The sequence below is a fragment of the Ovis aries genome, chromosome 23, assembly GCF_016772045.2.
Source record: "Ovis aries strain OAR_USU_Benz2616 breed Rambouillet chromosome 23, ARS-UI_Ramb_v3.0, whole genome shotgun sequence".
In the NCBI taxonomy this organism is placed as follows: Eukaryota; Metazoa; Chordata; class Mammalia; order Artiodactyla; family Bovidae; genus Ovis; species Ovis aries.
In genome coordinates this window covers 21,269,022-21,295,459 of record NC_056076.1, presented here as the reverse complement: position 1 = coordinate 21,295,459, position 26,438 = coordinate 21,269,022, and the positions used below count along the sequence as shown (strand labels likewise).

The 26,438-nt window shown below is 46.7% G+C and overlaps 1 protein-coding gene across 2 annotated transcripts in view; it reads left to right on the top strand.

The window, feature by feature from the left end:
* Positions 1 to 26,438, top strand: part of MOCOS (molybdenum cofactor sulfurase) — a 68,396-nt gene that overhangs the window by 10,720 nt on the left and 31,238 nt on the right. Inside the window, exons 1-8 of one of the 2 annotated variants that reach the window (XM_027960805.2) lie at positions 56 to 239; positions 7,716 to 7,805; positions 9,041 to 9,107; positions 10,243 to 10,887; positions 14,955 to 15,031; positions 17,643 to 17,842; positions 23,822 to 23,938; positions 25,357 to 25,818. In XM_027960805.2, the coding sequence (XP_027816606.2) occupies positions 98 to 239; positions 7,716 to 7,805; positions 9,041 to 9,107; positions 10,243 to 10,887; positions 14,955 to 15,031; positions 17,643 to 17,842; positions 23,822 to 23,938; positions 25,357 to 25,818 (1,800 nt within the window). In that variant the 5' untranslated portion in view covers positions 56 to 97. Of the gene's footprint in view, positions 1 to 55; positions 240 to 7,715; positions 7,806 to 9,040; positions 9,108 to 10,242; positions 10,888 to 14,954; positions 15,032 to 17,642; positions 17,843 to 23,821; positions 23,939 to 25,356; positions 25,819 to 26,438 lie in introns of those variants that run through there. The other variant, XM_027960806.2, reaches the window with a different exon arrangement.

The following is a 26,438-nucleotide window of genomic DNA, read 5'->3' as shown; positions in this document are numbered from 1 at the left end:
AGGCGCGGCCGGGCGCGGCGGGGCGGAGTCGCGCGGGCTGGCCCGGGCGCTTCCCAGCCGCTGCCTGCCTGGACGGCGCGGCGGGCAGGCCTGGGTCATGGCCGGCGGGGCCGCGCATCCGGGAGCCGAGCTGCTGGCCTTTGAGCGGTTCCTGGACTCGAGCCTGCAGCCTCTCGTCTACGGGTACGGCCGGGGCAGCCTGCGTGAGCTCCGGGCGCGCGAGTTCGGCCGCCTGGCAGGTGAGACCGGCGGGGGGAACCTGTGCGGGGCTGGTGGGGGACACACGGTTTCTAGAACCAACGTGGGGGCGGGGGAGCTTTTGCTCCCTGTGGGAGCGGCGTTACCTCACTGGCGTCGCATCTTGAATCGAAAGACTTGGAGGAATGTGTCCACGCGTCCTCCTCGTGGACGCGGCTCGCTGGGGTCCTACCTGCAACCCCAAGGCTTGCTGCTCCTTAGACTTCCAGTCCTGTGGTACAGACATGGTCCTTTGCCACCTGTCTCTGCCCTCCGGGAACAAGACTGAGGATTCCTTTGGCCTTTGCTTGCCCGAGACTCCCGGCTCTAAAAGTCCAACTGGAGCCAGGGTTGCAAAATGCAGGAATGTCCGGCAGCTGTGACTGTTCGTCTGCTCGCCCGGGGGCGGGAGCGGTGCTCGAGAGCCCAGCGCGGGGTGGGGACCGCGACTTTGCGGACGCGCGGGGTGGGGACCGATGGGCTGCGCTGCAGACTCTGGGTTGCCTCGCAGCAAATTTTCTTTTCGAAGTCTCATTTTTTCTCACTCGTGTAGGTAAAACAATGCCTCGGAAGTGCAGCTCGGTGGGGGATCTGAAGAATTAGCAAACCGTGCAATTTGAACTTTTAAGTACAGGACGAGATTGTATATTGGACGTGAGGACCGGGATCACATCGTGCCTTGGAGTTCCGCAAGGCGGAACAGGCAGTTTAAATTGGAAGTCAAGCTCCATGTGGCCCGCGGTCCTTCCAGCCCATTGCTGCAGGGCGGGAGGGAACCACTCGCACTGGGTCGGGACTCATCCTTTTGCCGGGGACCTTGTATGAGGGGCTTCTCCAAGCGTTAGAACGGCATTCTGGTTGAACTGGGAGGGATGAGGGGTAGGGGGCAGGACGTGGCGCCGGGCACCGGGATTTGAGGTGCACTTTTTCTGGGCTTCCCTGGTGGCTCAGACGGTAAAGAATCTGCGTGCAATGCAGGAGATGGGAGTTTGATCCCTGGGTCGGGAAGATTCCCTGGAGAAGGGAATGGCTCCGCTCTCTAGTATTCTTGCCTGGAGAATTCCATGGACAGAGGAGCCCGGTGGGCTACAGTCCATGGGATCGCAAAGAGTAGGACATGACAGTGTCTAACACTTTGACGTTTTCCACTTTATTCTGTCTTGGCAAACAGTGTCACTTTCCAGCTTGTGACAGAAGGGCAGCCAGGATGTATGTTTCATTAATCAGCTCTTTGCCTCATTTTCTCATGTTTTGGAAAGTGATGCTTTTTTTTTGTCTCTCTTTTGGGAGCTTTAAGGGCTGTGGTCCAGTCTGTACTTACCTGGAGAGGCTCAAGGAGGAGACAGGGGCCCTCTGGCTGTCTCTCTTCTCTCCCTGATCTTCCCAGTCCAGCATTCATCTGCTGGAGACAGTTCCCCTTTACCCTCCCCATCTCCTTCTCCTTCTCTGAATTTTTTTGGTTACGGAAACTTCCCACCCACAGAAATAGAGACAGCTATAGAATAAATACCCCACAGGTGCAGAGGAAGTGAGAAAGGTGTCCCATTCTTTTGAAGCAAATCCCAGAGGCTGTTATTGTTCAGTCCCTAGTTATTTTAGCATCCCTCCTCCTTAATCCCCTGATCCCCTCCAGCTGTGATCTCTTACACCCATCATTAGCTGACCCCTCCTCTCAACATCACCTGGGAAAGTGGGAAGTAGGTGTCTCTCTGTTTCATTCTTGTGTCTCAGTGAACAGCACGCTTTTCCTCAGGGTAAAATTTAGCTGTGATAGGATCCCAGGCTGGCCTTAAGTGCCCCTTTAACATCTACTCTATTTGTGGTAGTGTTTTGTGATTATCTATCTGTCATCTACTTGGTACAATTTCCCAACATTTCCCAACATTATGATTGTGGTAGACATTTGAGGACTAAACTCACCCTTCCCATCATTGGGAGTCTTGGAAAATATCCCCCCTTTTTTCACATGGAAACAAATGAACTAGCAAGAGGGCAGGGAAAAATAAGCAAACCAAAATAACTCAAGATTCCCCCTCTTCTTCCTTCCCCTGACCTCTCTCCACATCCCCTCAAAGTTTTCCTGCAGGTTTGAGAATTTGTCTGGTTAAGTGGTTTGCTCTGGATAACTAAATGCTTAACCTTCAAGTGCTGAAACATTTCCCAACTCATTGGACGGGAACATCCTTGTTTTCGTGAAGGGAGCTTGTGGATTCCACAGATGTGGTTCAAATGGTTCTTAAAGCCTCTGGGTGCTGATCGATGGCCACTCACCTTACGTGGAACCGAGAACTGAAGTTACATGAGCCAGAGCAGACCCTGGGATTTCCTTTCTTGAAGACCGAATGCCAACTAGTTTAGGGGTCTTTTGCCTGTTTCTTCTAATAATAACGGCAGTGCACTGTCGCTCTCCCTAATGATGGTTGGACAACGGCCTTTCTTTTGGTGTGGTATCTTTCTATCTGAATCTTCAGTAAATGATCACATTATTTGAAAACTAATGTTTTGGATTAGATAATACGTTTAACATGGTACCAAATTCAAAAGGTGCCAAAAGAGGTTGAAGAATGGCCAGGAAGCCCCTGCTCTCACTCCAGCTGCAGCCACCGTAGCCACCCCACAGTCAACTGCTGCCATTTCTGTTTTGTATGCCTTGGCTATGTTTATATGTATGTGTACATTTTTTTTTTCACATGGTTGAGCCATAACATTTCTTACCACCTGACATAATTTACATTTATTTATCGTCTTTCTCTGTCACTAGCATACGGCTTCTATTTTGTCTGTTGTTATGTTCCCAGCACTTAGAACAGTGCCTGAAACAGTAAGTGCCCCCAAATATTTCTTGAATATGAAAACACTCAATAAACTAGGAATAAAAGGAAGTTTAATCAACCAGATAAAGACTATCTACAAAAAAAACCCACGGCTAACCTCATACTTAGAGGTGAAAGAACGAAAATTTTACCCTTGAGATTAGGAACAAGGCAAGGAAATCTGTTTTTACAACTTCTATTCAATATAGTCCTAGAAGTTCTAGCCAGGAAAACTAGGCAAGAAAATGAAATAAAAATCATCCAGATTGAAAAGGAAGAAGTAAAACATCTCTACTTGATGAGAGTGTAATCTTGTGTACAGAAAATCCTAAAAAAAATAAGCACACAAAACAGTTCAGTTCAGTTCAGTTCGGTTCAGTCGCTCAATCATGTCCGACTCTTGGCAACTCCATGCATTGCAGCACACTAGGCCTCTCTGTCCATCACCAACTCCCGGAGTTCACTCAAACTCACGTCCAGTGAGTTGGTGATGCCATCCAGCCATCTCATCCTCTGTCGTCCCCTTCTCCTCCTGCCCCCAGTCCTTCCCAGCATCAGAGTCTTTTCCTGAGTCAACTCTTCACGTGAGGTGGCCAAAGTACTGGAGTTTCAGCGTTAGAATCATTCCTTCCAAAGAAATCCCAGGGCTGATCTCCTTCAGAATGGACTAGTTGGATCTCCTTGCAGTCCAAGGGACTCTCAAGAGTCTTCTCCAACGCCACAGTTCAAAAGCACCAATTCTTTGGTGCTCAGCTTTCTTCACAGTCTAACTCTCACATCCATACAGGACCACTGGGAAAACCATAGCCTTGACTAGATGGACCTTTGTTGGCAAAGTAATGTCTCTGCTTTTCAATATGCTCTCTAGGTTGGTCATAACTTTTCTTCCAAGGAGTAAGCGTCTTTTAATTTCATGGCTGCAATCACCATCTGCAGTGATTTTGGAGCCCCCAAAAATAAAGTCTGACACTGTTTCCACTGTTTCCCCATCTATTTGCCATGAAGTGATGGGACCAGATGCCATGATATTTGTTTTCTGAATGTTGAGCTTTAAGCCAACTTTTTCACTCTCGTCTTTCACTTTCATCAAGAGGCTTTTTAGTTCCTCTTCACTTTCTGCCATAAGGGTGGTATCATCTTCATATCTGAGGTTATTGATATTTCTCCCGGCAATCTTGATTCCAGCTTGTGTTTCTTCCAGTCCAGCGTTTCTCATGATGTACTCTGCATATAAGTTAAATAAGCAGGGTGACAATATACAGCCTTGACGTACTCCTTTTCCTATTTGGAACCAGTCTGTTATTCCATGTCCAGTTCTAACTGTTGCCTCCTGACCTTCAACAAAACAGTTAGAACTAAAAAACAAGTTCAGCAAAGTTGTAGTTTAGATCAGTGTACAAACATCAATTCAATTTCTATACAGTATCAATGAACACTATGCTAGTGAAATGAAGAAAACAATTCCCAAAGCCTCAAAAAAAAAAAAAAAAACAAAACCAAAATACTCAGGAATAAATTTATCAAAAGAAATACAAAACTGTAAAACATTGGAATAAAAGAAGACCTAAATAAATGGAAAGACATCTTACATTCATGGATTGGAAGACTTAATGTTGTTAAGATGTCACTACTCCTCAAATTGACCTAAGACTTAATGCAATTTCTATCAAAATCCCAAGTATTTTTCTTTTGACAAGTTGATCCTAAAATTTATATAGAAATGCAAATGGTCCAGAATACCCAAGGCAATCTTGAAAAAGAACAAAGTTGAAGGGTTTACATTTCCATAAAAGGAAAGGTAAGTAAGATTTATATAAAGTTACAATAATCAAGACAGTGTGGTATTGGCATAAAGATAGACAGATAGACCAATGAAGTAAAATTGTGAGTTGAGAAATAAACCTGTACATTTATGGTCAATTTATCTTCATCAGGATGTGAAGACGATCCAATAGGAGAAAAAAGAATATCTTAAATGGTGTATCCACGCACCAAAGACTGAAGTTGGACCCCTCTTCAACACTGTATTTAAAAATTAACTCAAAATGGATCAAAGACCTAAATATAAGAGCTAAAAATATAAAACTCTTAGAAGAAAGCATAAGTATAAATCATTAGGACCTTGGATTAGGCAATGGTTTCTTATGACACCAAAATTACAAAAAATAAAAATAGACAAATTGTACTTCATCAAAATTAAAAACATTTTTTTTCAATGAATCCCATCAAGAAAGTGAAAGAACAACTAACCAGGGAGAAAACATAAGTCCACACAAAAGTTTGTACACATATGTTCATATCAGCATTATTTATGATAGGCAAAAATAGAACCAAATATTCACCAGTAGATGAGTAGTTAAACAAAATATGTGGCATTCCATAAAATGGAATACTATTCAGTCATTAAAAAGGAATGGAGTTCTGATACATGCTACAATATGGATGCCCCTTGAAATTGTTATGCTAAATGAAGGAAGCCAGGCACAAAAGCCCACATGTTGTATGATTCCATTTATATGGGAAGTCCAGAATAGGTAAATCTATGCTGTGCTCTGCTTAGTCACTCAGTAATGTCTGACTCTTTGTGACCCCATGACTATAGCCCGCCAGGGGATTACAGTCTAAGGGGCTTCTCTAGGCAAGAATACTAGAGTGGGTTGCCATGCCCTCCTCCAGGGGATTTTCCCAGCCCAGGGATTGAACCCAAGTCTCCTACATTGCAGGCAGATTCTTTACCCTTTGAACCTATAGAGGCAGAAAATAGATTGGTGATTGCCAGGGCTAGGGCTGGGTGGATTTAGGGAGTGAGTAGTAATGGCTGTGGGGGTCTCTTTTTGGGGTGAATGAAATGTTCTAAAATGAGATAGTGGCCGTGGTTACACAACTATATGAATATACTAAATTGTAAATTTTTAAAGGACAAATTTTATGGTATGTGAATTAATCTCAGTAAAGCCATTATAAAATAAATGAAAAATTTATTCTGCACAAAGCAAAAATATTTGTTAAGTACATGAAATAATGAATGAATTTATTCACATGTATGTTCTTGAAAACATGTCTTGGAGTTTGTTCCATGGCCGTACTTACAAACTGCCAGATGGAAGTATTCAAATTCTTTATTTTAAATACATAGACAGTGCTGCACTGAATGTCCTCATTGACAGGCCATTTCACCTATCTTCAATTTATAAGATAGATTTCAGGAAGATGAATTGCTAGGTCAAGGAGAGTTTGCATTTTAAAAGCATAAGTGATACTGCTAAGTAGCTGTTCATAAAGAAGTGGTACCAGTTTTCCCTCCTACAGCCATGTCCCATTGGGCCTGTTTGCCCACACCTCACCCACACAGTGAGTTATCCAGCCTTTTGATCTGGAGCAGTCTGATTGGTAAGGCTCAGTATCTTGCTGTCATCTAAATTTGCCTGTCTCTATTTGGGGAAGAGACTGGAAAGGTTGCCTCCATTCCCAGGCATCTCTGAAGCCTTCAGAGCTGTTAGAAGGTTGGGGACTGTGGAAGTCACTGTGGGAAAGCAGAATCAGGGCTGGATAGCCACGGATGCTCCACGGAAACTCCAGAATAGGGTGTAAGTCATAGTGTGAAATAGCTTTGCCATCCTGAATCAGGGACGTCTGCTAGGCTCCTCCTCCTCCCCTATGGACTGCTTCTCCAAGTTCAGAAGAGACACGGTTCATCAGGAAGGCTCTCAGGGCCCTAAGGGCTGTTAAGTGCTGAAGTGCAGTTCTTCCATTGCTCATGACTTTTCTTGGATTAAGAATCACACATTGACAAGGGAGGGTTGGGGAGTAGAGAAGGACTGGCAGTTTGAGATTAGCAAATGTAAACTGGCTTCCCAGGTGGTGCTAGTGGTAAGAACCTGCCTGCCAATGCAGGAGACGTAAGAGATTCGGGTTTGATCCCTGGGTCAGGAAGATCCCCTGGAGGAGGGCACGGCAACTCACTCCAGTATTCTTGCCTGGAGACTTCCATGGACAGAAGAGCCTGGTGGGCTATAGTCCATAGGGTTGCACAGAGTCAGACAAGACTGAAGCAACTTAGCACTCATGCACAAACTATTATATATAGGATGGATAACAGCAAGAGATCAAACCGGTCAATCGTAAAGGAAATCAGTCCTGAATATTCATTGGAAGGACTGATGCTGAAGCTGAAACTCCAATACTCTGGCCACCTGATGTGAAGAACTGACTTGTTGGAAAAGACCGTGATGCTGGAAAAGATTGAACGCAGGAGGAGAAGGGGACGACAGAGGATGAAATGGTTGGATGGCATCACCGACTCAACGGACATGAGTTTGAGCAAGCTCTGGGAGTTGGTGATGGACGGGGAAACTTGGTGTGCTGCAGCCCGTGGGGTCACAAAGAGTTGGACACAGCTGAGTGACTAAACTGAACTGAAACAGCAAGATCCCACTGTATAAGACAGAACTATATTCAGAATCCTGTGATAAACCCTAATGGAAAAGAATATGAAAAGAATATTAAAAAAGAAGAAGCACATGTCAAGAGGCTGGGAGAATCAGTGTCCTGTTATGTCTAAACACATCAAATGGGCACTGGCCAGGTTCACACAAAGCAGATCTAGATAAAGTGAGTGAAATACCTCTGAAAATAATCACAGCTTTATTTTGTATTTTCTTTCAGGAACTGTCTATCTTGACCATGCAGGAACCACGTTGTTCCCCCAGAGCCAGATTACAAGCTTCATGAAAGATCTCATGGAAAATGTTTATGGTAAAGAAAAACACAGCATAACTGATTTTTTGCATTGAACTTCAGCCAACTATTGGGTTGGCCAAAAAGTTCATTTGGGTTTTTATGTCCCACCCCAAATGAACTTTCAGGCCAACCCGATACATTCAGCTGATAGATCTATTGCCTAATAAAATGTCAGATGGACAGGTGGGGACAGTGCTGAATACACAGCACTGAGCAAGCCCCTTGTGAGAGGGGGTCAGGCAAGCACCTGGGGTCAGTGCCATAGCACATGTGCTGCTGGGTAGGAGAGACTGGTTCAGGGATACGCGGGTAACCTCCAGAGGAAGGGGTCGGTGTCAGGGAGGAGGCCTGGGGTACGAAGGTGCTGCGTGTGGTGGTGGAGTGGCTCTGTGGGACCAGCGCAGAGCAGAGGATGGGACAATGGGGAACATGCACTCATTCACTCCATCAGTGTTTATCAAACCGCTCTGGTGTTGGGAGCATAGTGCTGTAATGGGAACGAAGTAAATACATTCCCTGCCTTCATGGACTGCGGTCTAGGAGAGACACGACCTCAATCAAGTGATTCCAAATAAATGTAAAAAAAGAAAAAAGTAAAGTAGTGTAACACAGAAATAAAGTAAATTATTAATAGTGTGAAGGGCTGTGACCCAAAGACCCTAGTGCCGGGGGGGCTCTGTATGTGCAGAGTGACCATGAGTCGGCAGTGTAGCTATCAGGGAAAGCTTCTGCAGGAGGGGGCAGGTGCTGGAGGAAGAGCAGGAATTCACTCGGAAAAGAGGAGGAGAGGGCATTTCAGGCAGAAGCAGCAGCATGCGCCAGGACCCTGCGGTGGTTTTAGGAACCAGCCCCCAAACAGGGAGGGGAGGAGAGCGGTGGAGATGTGAACAGAGCTGGGTAGGCGTGGTATTCAGTTCACTTCTTCTACCTGGTGGGGGTTTGGGATCTACAAAACAGCTCAAAGGACATGGCCCAGAATCTATCCTATAGCCCGTGAGGAGGAATTTTGTTTAATGGCTCAACTATTATTATTTTGTCTTGCTTGACTGTTTTCCTGTCTTTCTGCACTTTTTCACTTCTCTGATTAAATTTACTCTTTGGAACTCAGAGAGGCTAGATCATACAGTAGTTTTTTTTGTTTTTTTTTTTTTGCTTAACTTTTTGAGAAACTGAAGGAGAGGGTATTGGAGGAACACACCAGGAGAAACCATGAGTAGTGACCCTGTGGCTTTGTCTTTGTAATCTTCCAGGTAACCCTCACAGCCAGAACATCAGCAGCAAGCTCACCCATGACACGGTGGAACAGGTGCGGTTCAGGTGAGCAAATCGGGGTGCCCGCCTGCACGGGTGCCTGTGGGTGGATGGACTTCCTACCAGATGCCCACGTCCCACAGAGGTGCTGAGTTGGTTTTGGGAAGACCATGTTCAGCTAAATGGCCACACAAGCACGCTGCTAACCACCGGGTCAGAGGTCAGGAAGGTAAGCGTGAGCAGGTACAGAGTGAGAGCAGGTGCCATCACGAGTACAGACAGGCGCCTCTGAGGTATCCAAGAGCTGTTGTGTGTGGCTCTGGGCTGGTGCCACCATTCCTGGGTGACACCCAGGAGTGACAAGGAGTGACCCTAGTTCCTAAGTCTTGTTTTCGGGCAGAAGAAAAGTGCTTTCTCTGGTTTTTTCCTTTACGTATTTCAGATTTAGACATCTTGTTTTTTCCATTTCTCCCCTCCCTTTTACTAGTATTTGCACATAAAAAATTCTGCAAATAATTTAGGTGGTACCTAAAGATACTTGACTCAATACAATTTCAAATTATTTCCTACTTGAAAGTGACACCTTTTGCTATAGGGTTGCCTGTGTTAAAACCAACGTGAAACAAGTTGATGACTTAGAACTTGTTATGACAGAGGCAGACACTAAACCAAGAAGTGGTGTTTTCAGCTGAGTTTAAGGTAGTTGTGGATTTTGTCTTATCCACTTGGGGGTGGGGATTTGGGAGGCTGGGTAATTTTGCCAGTTTGCACCTCTTTGCATCTCTTCCCACAGCTTCCTCTGCCCCTGACCTCACTTCACCATTGTGGCAAAGCCTAACTGTTTTTTTTTCCCTCTAGTTATTAAGATAGAGAGGGGGCTTCCCTGATGGCCCAGTGGCAAAGAATCTGCCTACAGTGCAGGAGACGCAGAAAATGTGGGTTTGATCCCTGGGTTGGGAAGATTCTCCTGGGGGAGGAAATGGCAACTCACTCCAGTATTCTTGCCTGGAAGCTTCCATAGACAGAGGAGCCTGGCAGGCTGCAGTCCATGGGAGTCTCAAAGAGTCGGGCACAACTGAGTGAGTGAGCACTCACACACACACACGGTGGAGAGACGTCTTATTAAGTAGAAATATAGCTGCCTCTGAGCATTTAACGCGGCCGGTGACCGCGGAGTGGCCTGATGCTGTGCTTCTTCCAGGATCCTGGCGCACTTCCGCACCTCCCCGGAGGACTACACGGTGATTTTCACCTCCGGGAGCACGGCTGCTCTTAAGCTGGTGGCAGAGGCTTTCCCGTGGGTGTCCCCAGGCCCGGAGGGCAGCGGCAGCTGCTTCTGTTACCTCACCGACAGCCACACGTCCGTGGTGGGCATGAGGAAGGTCACCGCGGCCAGGGACGTCACCTGCATCCCGGTCAGGCCAGAGGACATGTGGTCGGCCGAGAGGCAGGATGCGGCTGCGGCCAGGGACCCGGCCGGCCAGCCTCCGCATCTCTTCTGCTACCCGGCTCAGAGTAACTTTTCCGGAACCAGATACCCGCTGTCCTGGATAGGCGAGGTCCAGTCCGGGCGGAGGCGCCCAGCGAGCCGGCCCGGGCAGTGGTTTGTGCTGCTGGACGCGGCCGCCTTCGTGGGCACCTCGCCGCTGGACCTGTCGGTTCACCAGGCCGACTTTGTCCCCCTGTCCTTCTATAAGATCTTTGGCTTCCCCACCGGCCTGGGCGCTCTGCTGGTGAAGAACCGTTCGGCTGCTCTGCTGAGGAAAACCTACTTCGGAGGAGGCACGGCCGCTGCGTACCTCGCGGGAGACGACTTCTACGTCCCGAGAGAGTCAGTGGCTGAGAGGTAGCTTGGGGATGGGAGCGGATGCCGAGCGTCAGCATGGCGCGGGCCTGGCGCCTGCCACCTGTAGGACTGTGCAGAGGAGGCGGGGGTTGGCTGGAGCTCCCACAGCAGGCCTGTGTGGGTCTCCCGCAGCTGTGGGGGAGCAAGGGCCTGCCAGAAAGGGCTGCTAGCAGAAGACATGAAGCCCTTCCAGGGGTAAGGAGGGTCGGCCCCAGGCCTTTGCCCACAGCCCTGACATGACGGGAAGCTACTGAGGCAGTGACTTTTTTAAATTATAATTTTTATTTTTTTCAATTATGAAAGTATGATAACTCGGGCTTCCCTGGTGGTTCAGTGGCAGAGAAGCTGCCTGCAAAACAGGAGATGTGGGTTCAATCCCTGGGTCAGGAAAATTCCCTGGAGAAGGAAATGGCAACCCACTCCAGCATGCTTGCCTGTGAAATGCGATGGACAGACACGATAACACAATAATAAGAGACTTGGAAAATATAGAACAAAGTTACATGTAGTTCCGCTATATATTGCTCTTATTTTTCTAGGTAGATAAATTAAGATTTTTTTAAGTTGGAGTTTCAATATCAAACTCTCAAAAATTAAATGGAATGAATATACAGGAAAGTAGGATATAGAAGACCTGGAAAGCACTATGAACCAATCCAACAAGCGCAGAAACCCACTCCAGTATTCTAGCCTGGAGAATCCCTTGGACAGAGGTGCCTGGCGGGGTACAGTCCATAGGGTCGCAAAGAGCTGGACACGACTGAAGCGACTTAGCACATAGACATACGATTTTTGCACAGCTGCTGCTGCTGCTGCTAAGTCACTTCAGTCGTGTCCGACTCTGTGTGACTCCATAGACAGCAGCCCACCAGGCTCCCCCGTCCCTGGGATTCTCCAGGCAAGAACACTGGAGTGAGTTGCCATTTCCTTCTCCAGTGCATGAAAGTGAAAAGTGAAAGTGAAGTTGCTCAGTCGTGTCCGACTCTTCGCAACCCCATGGACTGAACAGCAGTAGGATACAAATTCTATTCAAGTTCCCATAGACTGTAAACTTGGAGATACTGGAACATATCCAGGGACATAACACAAGGTGCTGAAGCAGCGACTTGAGAATTTGGTACCATTTGGCACAAGTGTGCACACGTGTTGACAGCACGGCTGTATTTCAGCAGCTAGAATCAGCTCAGCTTGGTATCTGGTCAGCAGGAGGAGTCGGTCAAATGAGAGGCCACCAGATTCAGGAGTGCTGCTAAGAGCAGTCTCTATGAGCACCCCCCCAACCCTGGGGGGTGGTTACCAGGGAAGTTTGAGGGCTTGTCTGGGGCATGAAGATTGAAGGTATGAGCGGGTGGAAATGGCAGCCGATCCAGGCTTCTGCAGGGGCCAACAGCGGGTGGTGGCCAGGTACCATGAGGTGGGGCCAGGACCTGGTCACTGTGCTGGGGCCTGAGAAGGCCGCAGGGCCTGAATGGGAAGGGGGTTCAGATCCCCCACAGATCCAGGTCAGACTGGAGGGTCCTGCAGGAGGGGGGCGTGGCCTCGGCAGTAGGGGCATAGCCCAGAGTGTAGGTCTCGGAGCTGGACTGCTGGGAGGTGGCTCCACTGCCACCAGCTGTGGGAATCGGGGCCTGTGATTTGACCTCTGCCCCTCGTGTTTGTCCTGTAAAGTGCGTCTCTTAGAGGATACAGTTCTTTAGCACTAATATAGGTTAAAGCACCAAGACTGAGTTGGCATCAATACGTTATGAAGCTATTTGATGTCTCTTTTATTTAGAACTTCTCCATAGATGGGCAGTTCTAAAAACAGGAATGCGAATGTAAAACCTCTTGAATCCAAGTGTGATAACATAGCGTGTAATGTAACCAAGTGAGAAAAGAATGACAGGCACTCCATGTAAGTTAAAGGCAGAATGAAATAACAAGCGAAATTTTATTAAGCCAATAGGGGCACCTGAAGGTGAGGAGGAACAGGGCTGCTCATTCCAGGCGGGGCGTGGGTGCAGGTGGGCTGCCTCTTACAGTCTGGGTGAATTGCCTTCTAGCAGGTGCTGCACCAAGATTCCCAGATAGCTGAATGTATTTGTTTACCATTAGAAGTCTCATTTGGGGAGTTTCCCTGGTGGTCCTCTGGTTAGGACTTGGTACTTTCACTCTGGTGGCCCGGATTCAATCCCTGGTCAAGGGACTAAGATCCTGCAAGCCACGTGGCCAAAAAAAAAAAAGTCTCATTTTTTCCTTCTAAGCCTAGATTAGCATGCACGAGATTTAATACCCAATCCAAATGTTTCTTGAGCATGTACCTGGACCATGCTCTTTTAACAAAATATTTATGTATTTATTTGTTTGCTTGGCTGCACTGGGTCTTAGTTGTGGCATGTGGGATTTTAGCTCCCTGACCAGGGATAGAACCTGGATTCCCTGCATTGGGAGTGTGGAGTCTTAGCCATTGGACCACCAGGGAAGTCGCATGTTCTTAATCTTTTTCTATTTCATAACCCAATGAAAACAACTTTTGATGGAAACATAAAACCTCCCTTTTCTCCTGAGTCTATTAATTTTTGATCAATAAATATTTATTATTGATCAATTAATAGCTGAAGTCATTATTGCCTAATCATGTTTAATTTATTAAAGACTCATGGTCAATTAATTATCAATTGATTCATTGTTAATTCTGTATGTTTATTAATTACCATTTGTTTTATTAAAAAATTTGCATTGTGGTAATGATATTTTGAGCAACTCTTATCCCCAGAGTATTAAAATACAAAGCATGATATTTCCATTGAAAGCTTCAGCTTGCATAACGCTGCTATTTGTCACCACTTCCCTGGTAGCTCAGCTGGTAAAGAATCTGCCTGCAATGCAGGAGACCCTGGTTCAATCCCTGGGTTGGGAAGATCTCCTGGAGAAGGGAATGGCAACCCCCTCTAGTGTTCTTGCCTGGAGAATTCCATGAACAGAGGAGTCCGGCAGGCCCCAGTCCATGGGATGCTTGCTGGAAACTCCTTGCTGTCCCTAGCCTTCCCCTCACTAATGCAGCAGCTAGGGGCATCTAATCAAAACCCAGGCCCCATCCAGTCACTCTCTCTGCTCAGAGCCCTCCAACCACTCATCTGACCCAGGGTAAAGTTCTCTGACTTGCCCTCTGAGCGCTCCCAGGCCCACTGATCTTGCTGTTCCAACTCTACCTGCTCAGGGCCTATGCTACACCCCTCCTTGGATTACTGTTTCCCTTTGGAACTGTGAACTTAGCTTCACAAATGAGCAGTCTTCCTTGCTCCCTTACTTTCACTCTGCCTCTGCTTGAGTGATCTTCCTCGGAGAGGACCTACCCTGACCGTCTCATCTAAAGGAGCCGCCAGCTGGGGCACTTGTCACCCCTGCCTTGAGCTTATTTGGCTTCCCTGTGTGTTTGCTGTTTGTCGTTTCTTATTTCAGTGCCCTTAGAGGGATGGAAGCCCAGTGAAGGCAGGAATCCTACTTGTCATGTTCACCGCTGTATCCTTAGCAACCAGAACAGTGCCTGGCATGCGGTCCGTGGACAATAAAGATTTGATGAGGATTATTTTGTCTAAACGAACCATTGAAAAATGTAAATATAGTGAACAGCTTGGTAACAGGAAGTTTATTGAGAGCCTTCTAATAACTGTAGTCCTGTAGACTTTGGAATGATAGACTCTTCTTAGGAACCTTGTGGCTACACAATGGATCTTACTGAATCAACGCCCTGTCAAGGGGTGCTGTCTCGGGGTCAAGGGCAGCTTTGTAGGAGCCACAGCACTTGAGGTTTTGTCAAGTCTGAAGTCTTCCGAGGTCCTGACTATCTTTCAGGGCCCCTCATCATCACTGCCAGACATAAGCTGCAGAACAGGTCAAGGCCAGAGGTAGCCTGCGTGTCTTGGTGTGACAGCCATCTGTCTCGAGGTGGGAAAGGAGACTGCGTATAAGGCTGCAGAGGCAAAGTCTCCATAGACCCGAGGCACAAAGCCCTGGTGTCACATACATGAAATGCACATGGAGGCTTTGGTCACAGCTTGACCTTGTCCCTCTCCCCACTGTTGCAGGTTTGAAGATGGCACCATCTCCTTCCTTGACGTGATAGCACTAAAACATGGATTTGATGCCCTAGAGCGCCTCACAGGTCAGTGGACATCTTTTTTATCCTTTTTGGTCCTACCAGATCTTGGTTGTGGCACGTGGGATCTTTAGTTCTGGCATGTTAACGCTTAGTTGCAGCACACAGGATCTAGTTCCCAGACCAGGGATCGAACCCGGGCCCCCTGCACTGGGAGTGTGAAGTCTTAGCCACTGGACCACAGAGAAGTCCCCTCAATGGACATCTCTATGCATGTGGTGTTTGCTCCTGTTGCCCATGTCCTTGAAGGGAGCCCTGGCATGGATGGGATCCGGATAAGGAGAGAGTCTGTGTGAGAGATGAGCACCTGGCAGCTCTGCACTGATGCAGGTGGAGCTGATTCTGAACAACTTCCAGAAATGATTGTGCAGCAGGAGTGAGAGACTGGGCCTTTCTCTCTCTCTCTCTCTCTCTCTCTCTTTTTTTTTTTTTTTGGTTGGTTAAAAGAATGTTTTAAGAGTAGAGACTTTCCAAATCCTGAGATTAGTAACCTCATAGAAGCAGAGGAGCCATCCTTGGTCCCTGCTTACAGATCCTGAGAACTTATAAAGCTCAGTTCGCTGGGTCTTCCCACAGGGGAGGTTTGTGATGAGCCCACTTTGCCCACAAAGGATCTTATACTCAGAGAGATTAGATGCCTTCCCCAGGGCCAGGGAACCTGGGAGGGCTAGGGTTTAAACCCACGCAATCCTAATGCCTTACCCGAGTCCCCAGATGTGGTCTCTGCTGCTGGCCTTTGCAATGACACGTGCTTTCTTTCCTGACAAGAGCTTGGGGTGCGTGAGCAGGTGGGGGCATTCCCTGTAGTCTGACACACAGATGGGTGCACATCCAATCTGGTGGGGTTGACACGGGGTACAGGCTGGAAGCAGCTCTGTCTGGTGAGCCGGGCCTCTACCCTCCTGCTATGCCCCTGTCGCTCCTTTCAGAGGCTGAGCTTCCAGGACGGGGCAGCACTGCTTGTCCTGTCCAGATGAGGATGGAGTTGTGGTGAACTTGGCACACCACAAGGGACTTGGCATGGTAGTTAGGCAGCCCTTTCTCTCTCTGTCTCTCTCTCGTCAAAATAATGTAACCCTTAGGTCCTCAGCCTAATCCCAGCACTGCAAACATACAGGACTTGTGGAAGGGTCGTCCTGACAGTAATGCAGGCTGGTGAGTGGGCATCACCCAGACAAAGCAGAGACCGTGAAAACAGACATTGAGAAACAGGCACTTTTTCAAGGAAAGATGCTAACAAGGTGTCTGAACCACAAGTGACAGAGTCTGACAGGGCTGGGGTACCTCTGAAAGCAGGTTGACAGTGTCAACTCCACAATAAGGCAGACCCTGATTTTTCCTTAGTTAATTGCTCCTTTTTAGAAAAAATTGTGGCGAAATCTATGTAATACAAATGGTACTTAGCCATTTTAAAGTGTATACAGTTCAGTATACATTAAGTGTATTCACATTATAGAGCAGTCATTACCACTATCCATGTCCGGGACTTTTTAATCATTCCAAACTTAAAAAACAGTATCTCCCCAGTTTCCCCTCTCCAACCCATAGTATGTCTATTCTTTCTATTTCTATGAATTTGCCTGTTTTAGGCACCATACATAAAAGAGATAATACAATATTTGTCCTTTTGTGTCTGGCTTATTTTATTTAGCATAATGTTTTCAGAGTTCACCCATGGTAAAACAAGTATTCTTAGCTGCTTTGTATAGTATTAAACACTCACAATTTGTATGATTTAAACACTTACAAAAAAACAGCAAGACAGAAGTATGTTTGAAGACAAAATTATACATTTTTGCAGTCTGTTACAAAAGGGTCTCAATTAGCTGAATGCTTAAGTAACATTTGTTTTTTTTATTTTGAAAAGGAAGATGATAGCAGTTCCTATGGGAAAATTCCACAGAAGCAGTAGTGGTAAACTGTCATTCAGTACCGATGACCTAAACATTTACTGTGTGGGCAGTACCATACTCTGATTACAAGTAGAGTAAGTTCCCTACATGTGAGCCTTCAAACTGCGAACTTTCAAAGATTCGAACATGCGTTCTCGTGTCTAGTCACCTAAGTTTGTTCACGTGTCTGGCGTATGTTTTCATGTGCGTGCATCCTCTCCAGGTGGCTGTACTTTTGTGTACTGTACTGTATAATACGGTATAGAGTGTGATGGTACTTTTGTGTACTGTACTGTATAATACGGTATAGAGTGTGATGGTACAGTGTCTTTATTTCAAGACCAGGATGTCTAGAAACAGACGTAAAGGCAGCAGTGATGGAGCTGGCGCTACTGTCCTTTTCAAGGTGCTGTTCTGTAAGATTAAAACTGTTTTCTTTTTGAGTCTGTTTTTCACGTATTACTTGTGTGAAAAGTATTAAAAACCTGTGCAGGTACAGTACTATATAGCCGATGGTAGGCTGCCTTTGTTGGACGTATGAACAAATTGGACTTACAGACGCACTCCCGGAATGGAACTCATTTGTATGTAGAGGACTTACTGTGTGTAACATCATTAATACGAGATCCAAGTTTGCCAGTTATAATGATCTCGTTTTCTTAAAATGGAGACTGACTTTTCCATCACATTCATGCTTCCCTTTCACCCCTGTTCGTTGCTCTGAGGTGGGATGGAGAGCATCCGGCAGCACACGTTTACCCTGGCTCAGTACACCTACGCTGCCTTGTCTTCCCTGCGGTACCCCAACGGAGCCCCTGTCGTGCAGATTTACAGTGACTCTGAGTTCAGCAGCCCGGAGGTGCAGGGTCCCGTCATCAGCTTCAATGTGCTCGATGACCACGGGAACATCGTTGGTTACTCCCAGGTGGGTTTTTCTTTTCATCCTGCTAACCTGTTCATATCAGCATCACTCTTGTCTGGAATTCTGTAGCCCTGAAATTTGAGGACAAGGCCTCTGGGCCCTTTGCAATAGTCATGAGGAATCCTGTGTCCTGTTGGAGAGGCCACTGGTCCCTCCTTAGAAGCTCTGCACTCCCATTGACATGCAGTTCTAACAAGCATGGGCTATTTAGTTCTTCGGCCTACTTTATTCAGCCACAGGTGGTCAGTTTCAAATGGGGAGAGACCAAGTTTCTGATGGCAGTGGCAGGGGACAGCTGACACCTTGCCAGCAAGGGAAGACACCCTAATATAGTGTAGGCAGAGCAGCCTGTCTGAGGTCATTTTGCATACCAGCAGCTTGGTAGCCCCACCATTACATCAGACCGTGTCGCAGTGGCACTCAAAATCCTGGGCCTCTTACCTCTGTTTGTTTGCATGTTGCTTGGAACTCATCACTCTTTTTTTTATGACAAGTAGAAATGATGTCCTTAGTAGCACAAAAGCCCTTATTTCTGCTGTAGTTCATTATACTAAGTTCAAAGTGTTTGGTAGGCTGGTTATAAAATAGTTTCTGCAGATATACCCTTTGTATGCATTTTCTCAAGAAAACACTGCAGGTAGTGGTTTTCAGGTTGGGAACTGCTTGGATCCCTGTGATACTGAATAAGCTGGTCACTGCCCAGTACATTAAAAAACCTAGAGTCACACTGAACACCCAGACATGGCAGTGGGTGGTCACCAGATGGGCTGTGACAGATTGGGCCTGGGGAGCCCAAGGCCCTTGCCAGAGCCCAGGTTTCTGGAACTGCTGTGAGGAGCGATTTGATCATCACATCAGTTTGGAAGATGCTGCTTATCATCCCTTGAAAGCCACTCTTTCCATACACCTGTGTTAAATCCAGAGTTTCTCAGATGGAATTCATTTCTCAAGGGATCCTGTCCCTGCCTCCCATGAACTTTCTTTTTTCAAGGAAAAAAAAACTTTTTTTTGGAAGATCCATAAACTTTCTGAGGACAAACTTAAGAACTGTTTTCTGGAAGAAATGTTGGTTCTCACTGATGTCCAGGGACCAACACTCTACAATCATTAGTTGTCTCTTGGGTGAGATTATTGTGAAGATATTGCCGCCCCCCCCCCCTCACTTGCGCAGCAGCAGAAGCAGCCCAGCGTCATTCAGAAGCAGGCAATTTTAAATGCTTTTGAGGGGTGGTGTAAAACACACTGGGGCCAAAGGTTTGCCTTCTCAAATACGTTTTTCTGGGTGATTGGTACAATAAGTTTCCTTCTTGAATCTAAAATAAGTGTGTTTTTGAGGGGTGTGGAGGAGGGCAGGCTGATGACTCTGAAATGTGGTGTGGCAAGCATAATGCTGAATTCAGGTTGGGCTGCTCATCACTTAAAGCGGGGGCAAGTGTCAGTAGAAAGGAAAGCTATTGAGTCAGAAAAGCCGAAATCTAGGGAGATGGTGGACTCATGCCTGGAGAATAACTCCAAAGATTCTGCTCAGTCATGACAATTTTTAGCAGGAAAATGGGGGAAAAAAACAAGTTAATCATTAAGGTAAGAGGTCAGGTTCTTTGCATTTCTCATAGTGTGTAGACCCACTGATGTCTCCTGATCTTCTTTTGGAGATTGTCTGGCCTGCTTGGTCCACCTGCAGATTTGCCAAGAGGAGCTGGGGGTATAGAGTCAGTCATTCTTTAACTATGTAATTCTTCATTCTTACTCCTTTTAATCCTGAAAAGAGATCAAGTGGTTAGGCCAGGCATCGTGTACATTCAGTAGAGCGTAAGTCAGGAGTTAAGTTAAATGTTACCTCGTGATCCCATTTTTATAATTAAGGTCTGAGGGAAACAGAGATGAACAAATCAAAGAGGGGCAAAAGAGCTGCTTACAAATTCCCACTCTCAGGGATCATTCCACATCTATGGGAATAGGGACGAAAGTCTGTCTTCTGTAACTGTTTCACACTGAGGAAGGGTGTCTCAGTGTTAGAGTGAAAGATGTCCACGTGGGTGGACATCTCTTTGCTGACCATTTTAGTTGCCAGCTTACCTATGTGGGCAGAGCAAGCTACAGTTATTCTAATGCCGACAAAGGTATAGATTATTATGAGCAGCAGTGTTAATTCCAATTCTTTCATCAGACACTGAGTCTGTGACTGTCCTACTTGTTGACTGCTCGAGCCTGGTCTTTTGTGACTCTTGGAGGCCTGGGAGATTTCAGTTTTTTCTGCAAACAAGAGGCAGGGGACACAGAGGAGCCTTTGTACTTAGGTTGGGGTGGGGAATCAGTTCCAGGCAGAATGGTGAAAGAATCACCCATTTGCCCAGAGAAGCAAAGAGGAAGATCTCCCCAAGAAGAAGGAGCTGCCCATCTTGGTGTCTACCTGACTTCACTGGGACGCTCATTCCCTGAGGTCTCACACAGGGGTTTCTCCCTTGTGCGTCTATAGAGGAAGCTCATCCCATGAGTGGAGGTCATGGCTGGGGCATGGCCAGCTGTGTCAGCTCAGGAGAATCCTGGGTTTGCCTGGTCTTTGTCACATGTGGGAATTCCACAGAGATTTGGAGGGTCTTTGGAAACATTACATGGCATCAAGGCTGGGTCTGGTTGTCTCTTTTTCAGTGGATTTGTGAAGGAATTGAGCCTTCTGTGAGAAGCTTTTGGGTACCTGTTTTTGATATCCAGGCCTCCTTATTTCAGTGATGCCTCATTGGATGGCATCAGTGACTCATGGACATGAGTCTGAGCAAGCTCTGGGAGCTGGTAATGGACAGGGAAGCCTGGCATGCTGCAATTCATAGGGCCGCAGAGAGTCAGACATGACTGAGCAACTGAACAAACACAGGCACCTCCTCATTTCATTTTCCCCTCTGGTGGAAGTCAGTCTACCCAGTTTTTAAGTGGGTGGGTTCAGAGTCAGGCTGCCTTGCACTGGCTCTCTGAGCTTGGGTAAGGTAATGTAAGCTCCCCAAGTCTCTGCGAAATGGGATAAGAATGTACCCTGATGACAGTTTGTCATGAGGATTGAATGAGATACAATATATAGCTCCTTAGTGTCGGGCTGGCATGAAGCAAGTGCCCCATTGTACTGTGAATATAGCTCTCATCCTGTTCCAGCAGCCAGTTCCTTCACCTGGCTGGGCACTGGCCAAGCCTCTGTGGGATTCCAAAGGTCTCAGGGTGAGAAAAGATGAAGTTGTGATGAGAAAGTAGAATGAAGGGCAACTGTGGCCAAAACAGCCTCTTCCACCCACATGCTCTTCTAAGTGGGGCCCTTGTCTTTTTCCCTTGAACCTTGGCGGGTCTGTGACTCACTCATATTCAACGGCACGCCTCCAAAGGTGACACTGCTTGGCTTTGGAGGCTAGGCCAGAAAAGCCCGTGCAGCGTCAGCATTGCTTCCTGGGGCATTCACTGTTGCAGCCTCAACTTACTGTGAAAGGAGGCATACCCTCAGCAGCCCTGCTGTGAGGAAGCCGGAAGCAAGCGTGTTGGTGACTGTCCTGGTTTTAGCGAGGCCAGACCCGTCTTTGAGAAAATGAACCTCGAGGGAATTCTAACCCCAGGCATGTCACTCCCAGCCCCCAGGCATGTCACTCCCAGCCTTCTAGTCTTGCCAAATGAGATCAGCCATCTCTGGGCCCTTTCTGAATATCTGACCCCCTGTAGCCATGAGCTCAATACAGTGGTTGTTGTTTTATGCCACTATGTCTGGGTGGCTCATTTTGTGGCTGTGGTAGCTGGAATAGTGCATATCTGGGAGAGGGGTGAGTGTGGGAGACTTATAATTCAGCTTGGCGGGAGCTGGGGTTGGGGAGGGAGGTGCTTTCCTAGGGGCTGTCCCTTGAGTGGAGGTCACCTGACCCTGGAGGTGGAGTTGGCCAGACCCAGTGGGGCCGCCAGGCCTCACCACAGACAGCAGGAAATCCCTGGGTTTCATCAGCAGAAATGGCTTCTTCACACTCTGACAGTCCAGGGGTGATGGCTAAAGTGCCGACAGTGTGTCTTCACAAAGGCGTGTGGGAGGCACCGCTGTTGTGCCCGCCCAGCAGGGCAGCATGCGGACCCTGTGCGTGGTGACCTGTGTCTGACACGTTCTTCCCAGGAAGGAAAGTCTCCAAGCCTTCCCCAGCTGGGCAGTTGTGTTTGTTTCCTCAAGTGCAATTAGAGGACTTCCCTGAGTTTAGCCTGAGTCACCAGGGCGAAGGACCCTCACTGGGCCCCCAGGCCTTTGGGGGAATGGAATCCTGGACCCATAAACAGAGGACCTGGCACAAACATCCCTCGTGCCAGCTCACCTTTGAGCCTTGTGAGCAAGAATCACCTGTCCAGCTTCCAGTGGAGAAGAAAAAGACTTGGAACTTCTGGATTGAATTGCAGTTCTGTGATGGAACCCAAAGTCTAGGATATTATGAAAAGCAAATCGGTAACATGCGGTGTCAACACCGTAATGTTTGCAGTCTGGGCTGGGAGCCGAGGCAGGGCTCCTGTGAGTGATAGCTCTGCTAAGGCCCACTCTGGGATCAGGGCAGATGGTCCTGGTCTGTCTTGCCTAAGGGCACTGAGGAGCTGTCCCATGTCCCAGCCACACTCAGATTTTATTCTTGTGAATCTCACTTGAAACCTGTGGGGTCTTTTTTTCAAAAATTAATTCCTTAAATTTCTTTTTTTTAACCAGTGAGATCAAATTGATGTATAACATTGTGTTAGTTTTAGGTGTACAACACAAATTAGTGAGTAATTCTATATATGTATACATTGGGAAATGATTTCTACAAGTTTAGTTAACATCTATCACCACATATGGTTATAAAAATTTTTTTTCTTGTGACGACAACTTTTAAGATTTACTCTCTTAGCAATTTTCAAGTATATAATACATTATTGTTAACTATAGTCACCATGCTGTATGTTATAACCCCAGGACTTATCTATCTCTACATAAGATAGATATCTATCTTGTATCTTTTGACCGCCTTCACCACACCCCACCCTCCCTTGCCCCTGGCAATCACCGATCTGTTCCCCGAATTTTCATTTGGTTCCATGTGTATGATCATACAGTATTTGTCTTTGTCTGACTTACGTCTTCACATATTTCATTATGACTGAGCAAAATGCCCTCAAGGGCCATCCTTGTCACAGATGGCAGGATTTCTTTTTTTTTTTTTATAGCTGAACAATATTTCGCTGTGTGTTTAAACACATCACATTTTCTTTATCCATGAATCCTTTGATGGATGCTTAAATTGTTCTCATGTCGGCAGTAAACATGGGGGTACAGATCTCTTTTCAAGACAATGATTTCATTTCCTTCAGGTAAATACAGCAATTAGTTCTACTTTAAATTTTCTGAAGGATTCCTGTACAGTTTTCCATAGTTGCTGTGCCCATTCCCACCAACAGTGAACCAGGGTTCCCTTTTCTCCATGTTCTCCCCAACTCTTGTTATTTGTTGTCTTTCTGATGATAGCCTTTCTAACAGGTGTGACATTACCTGCTAGATACTAGATATTTGAGAGGTGGTATCTTATTTTAGTTTTAACTTAGATTTCGCTAATGACTAGTGATGTTGAGCATGTGTTCATGCACCTGTTGGCATTTGTATATCTACTTTGGAAAAATGTCTATACACATTTTCAGTTCATTTAAGAAATCAGATTATTTTAAATGTGAGCTCTCAACTTGGAATTTGGTGTAATAATTTTTCACTTTTCATAGGCATATATCTATTACCCAACTGGATAAGCTTTAATTATCAATAATATTTTATAAAATGTATTTATAAAACCCACGATGGATCATAGCACTTTAGAGAAAAATTCCGAGCTCACATTTTCATTTTACTGTTAGGAAAGAGAGACCCAAATATGGAACCTGAAACTCTTCAGTCCAGGCAGTCAGAGTAGAACCGGACACTCCTAACCCTAGTTCTGTGTCATATTAAACCCACAGGTGGATAAAATGGCCAGCCTTCACAACATCCATGTGCGAACCGGCTGCTTCTGCAACACCGGGGCCTGCCAGAGGCACCTGGGGATAAGCGATGAGATGGTGAAGAAGCATCTTCAGGTTGGTACTGGACCCTGTGGCCCGAGCACTGCCAGCAAGACCCAGCGCTAATGCCTCATCTTCACCAGAGGCTGGACCCGTGACTGGAGCTGGGGCTGGTCTTCGGGTTCATTTCTCTGAGCCCACCCTGTGAACGTGCAAAGAAAAAAGGGTCAACAGAATTAGAAAATGCTTCAAGATAGTGCCTGCATGCCGGGTGTGTTTTAGTTTGAGGGCAGAAATTTAAAGGCAGTAGAGGACTTTTTTTTTTTAAATTCAGAAGATGACTTTTAACAGGGGACAAGCCAATGTGAAAATGTGCTCCTTAACTAGTTTAGTCCTGCCAGAGTGGAATCTGCAAGCTAAGAAGCCGCTCATCCTTTGGCAGAGTGAGGAGAGGAACTTTTCCAGCGGGCATTCTGCGTTTCTCAGGTCCCCACCCTTCCTGCCACTTCCCTGAGTTGAGGTTTGTCACTTCAAGGTACATTTTAATTTGAACCATTTCATAAGACTAGTTCGAGTGGCAGAAGGCCTTATTTATATCAGAATAGTTTATAAATTGTTTCTTTTGGCTGCCGCTAAGTAATGAATATATTAGATCCCAACCAGCCATGAGCTGTGTTCTGCTTAAAAAGAGAGAGGGAGTCTTAGAACACAGATGAAGGCAATTCCAGGTATGTTATTGAACCTGAGGAATGCCGTGGACCCATCTCTTTGGGTATCTGACTTGGGTTCAGCTCTGGGGTGGTAGGCCGCTGGATCAGTGATCAATGACAGGCAGTGGGGCTTGGAGAGGCTTGGGGACTTCTTGCTTTTCTTTCCCCACCTCCTGGCCAGGCACTTAGTGCTGCCTTTGGCTTTCATTATGGGTTTGGGCCAGTCATTCCTTGAGGCAGCATCTCTGTCTTGCTCTTTTGTCAAAAGGCAGCTGCAAAGGATACAGGCCTCCCTTTGATCCTGAGAGAGTCTAAAAGGCATGGCCAGCAAGCTCTCCTCCCCATTCAGCCCTGGGTAGACCAAGAAGCTGACCTATCTGTGCTTTTGAAACTTCAGTCTGTCTTTTGCTGCTACTGTGGGTCAGCATTGTGTATATGGCTCTGGTAAATGCTTTACGTGAACAATTGCTTTTAAACTTTAAAAAAAATTATTTATTTATTTATATTGAAATATAGTTGGTTTACAATGTTGTGTCTTTTAAACTTTTTAATGGCCCCATGGGATTGGTATAGATCCCCACTCACAGTGAGCCACGTGATGCCGGACGGGGAGTCAGAGCCCTGGGTTTGTGAAACTATGCCTGAGGCACGCAGCTCTTCTTAGTGTTGCAGCTCTGTTTTCCTGGATTAATTTTATCTTCTATTATCAACAAACGTTGTTTTACAGAATGGTTTCTGGTCCATCGTGAGGACCACTCTGGCTGACTTGTTTCTTTCTCCTAGGCTGGTCACGTCTGCGGAGATGATGTGGACCTCATAGATGGGCAGACGACGGGCTGTGTGAGGATTTCTTTTGGATACATGTCTACGCTTGAGGATGCCCAGGCCTTCCTCAGGTTCATCATAGCAACCCGACTGCACCCGTCTCATGGCCAGCCTCTCCCTCTGGCCACCCCGGGGGAGGCTGGAGCCCCGCCCGGAGACAGCGAGGCTCAGAACGCCGTGCCTGCCACCTGGGTCAGAGGTAGCCCCTCACCTCAAGAAGACGCTTCCCCACACTCCGGGGTTTGGAACAACTCGCCCACCGCTTTCAACGCAGAGGATCTGTGTCCGCCCCTGCTGGAGGCCACCGGACCCCAGCAGACCACTTTAGAGAAAGCTGCTGATGTCCCAGATGGGGACCTCAGGTCACACGTCGTCACCAACCTTTACCTCTACCCAATCAAGTCCTGTGCGGCATTTGAGGTAAGGGTTTCAGTGGCAGCTAAAGAGATTGCTTCTTTTGCGTTTATTTTATAATATTTTTTGATAAAGTAAAGAAAAAAAGCTCAGGAAGTGAAGGGAAGCATGCAGAAAATCAAAACGTCAGTACCTGCAGCACACAGGCTCAGTGGTTGCAGTTCCCAGGCTCTGGAGCACAGACTCAGTAGTTGTGACCCATGGGCTTAGTGGCTTTGCAGCATGTGGGATTTTCTCAGACCAGGGATCAAACCCGTGTACCCCAGGTTGGTAGCAGATTCTTATCCACTGCTCCACCAGAGAAGTCCTCATTCTGTCTTTCTTGGTTTGAGCTGACTTTTGACCATGACTCTGCTAACAGGAATCCCCGAGAGGGCCCTGTTTCTGGGTGTGACTGCCTAGTTACTGTTGATAGTTATGGATGTAACTTTCATGCAGAAGCATTTTACATACTTTGGTTCATTTGATCATCAAAACAATAATAGGAGGTGCTAGGTAATATCATCCCTATTGTATAGATATGGAGCCTAGGGGCTATTGAGGTTAAGCACTCTGCCCAGGTCATGACCCCCTAATAAATGATAGGGAAAGGATTTGAACCCGGGTCTGCTGACTCCTTGGGTCCA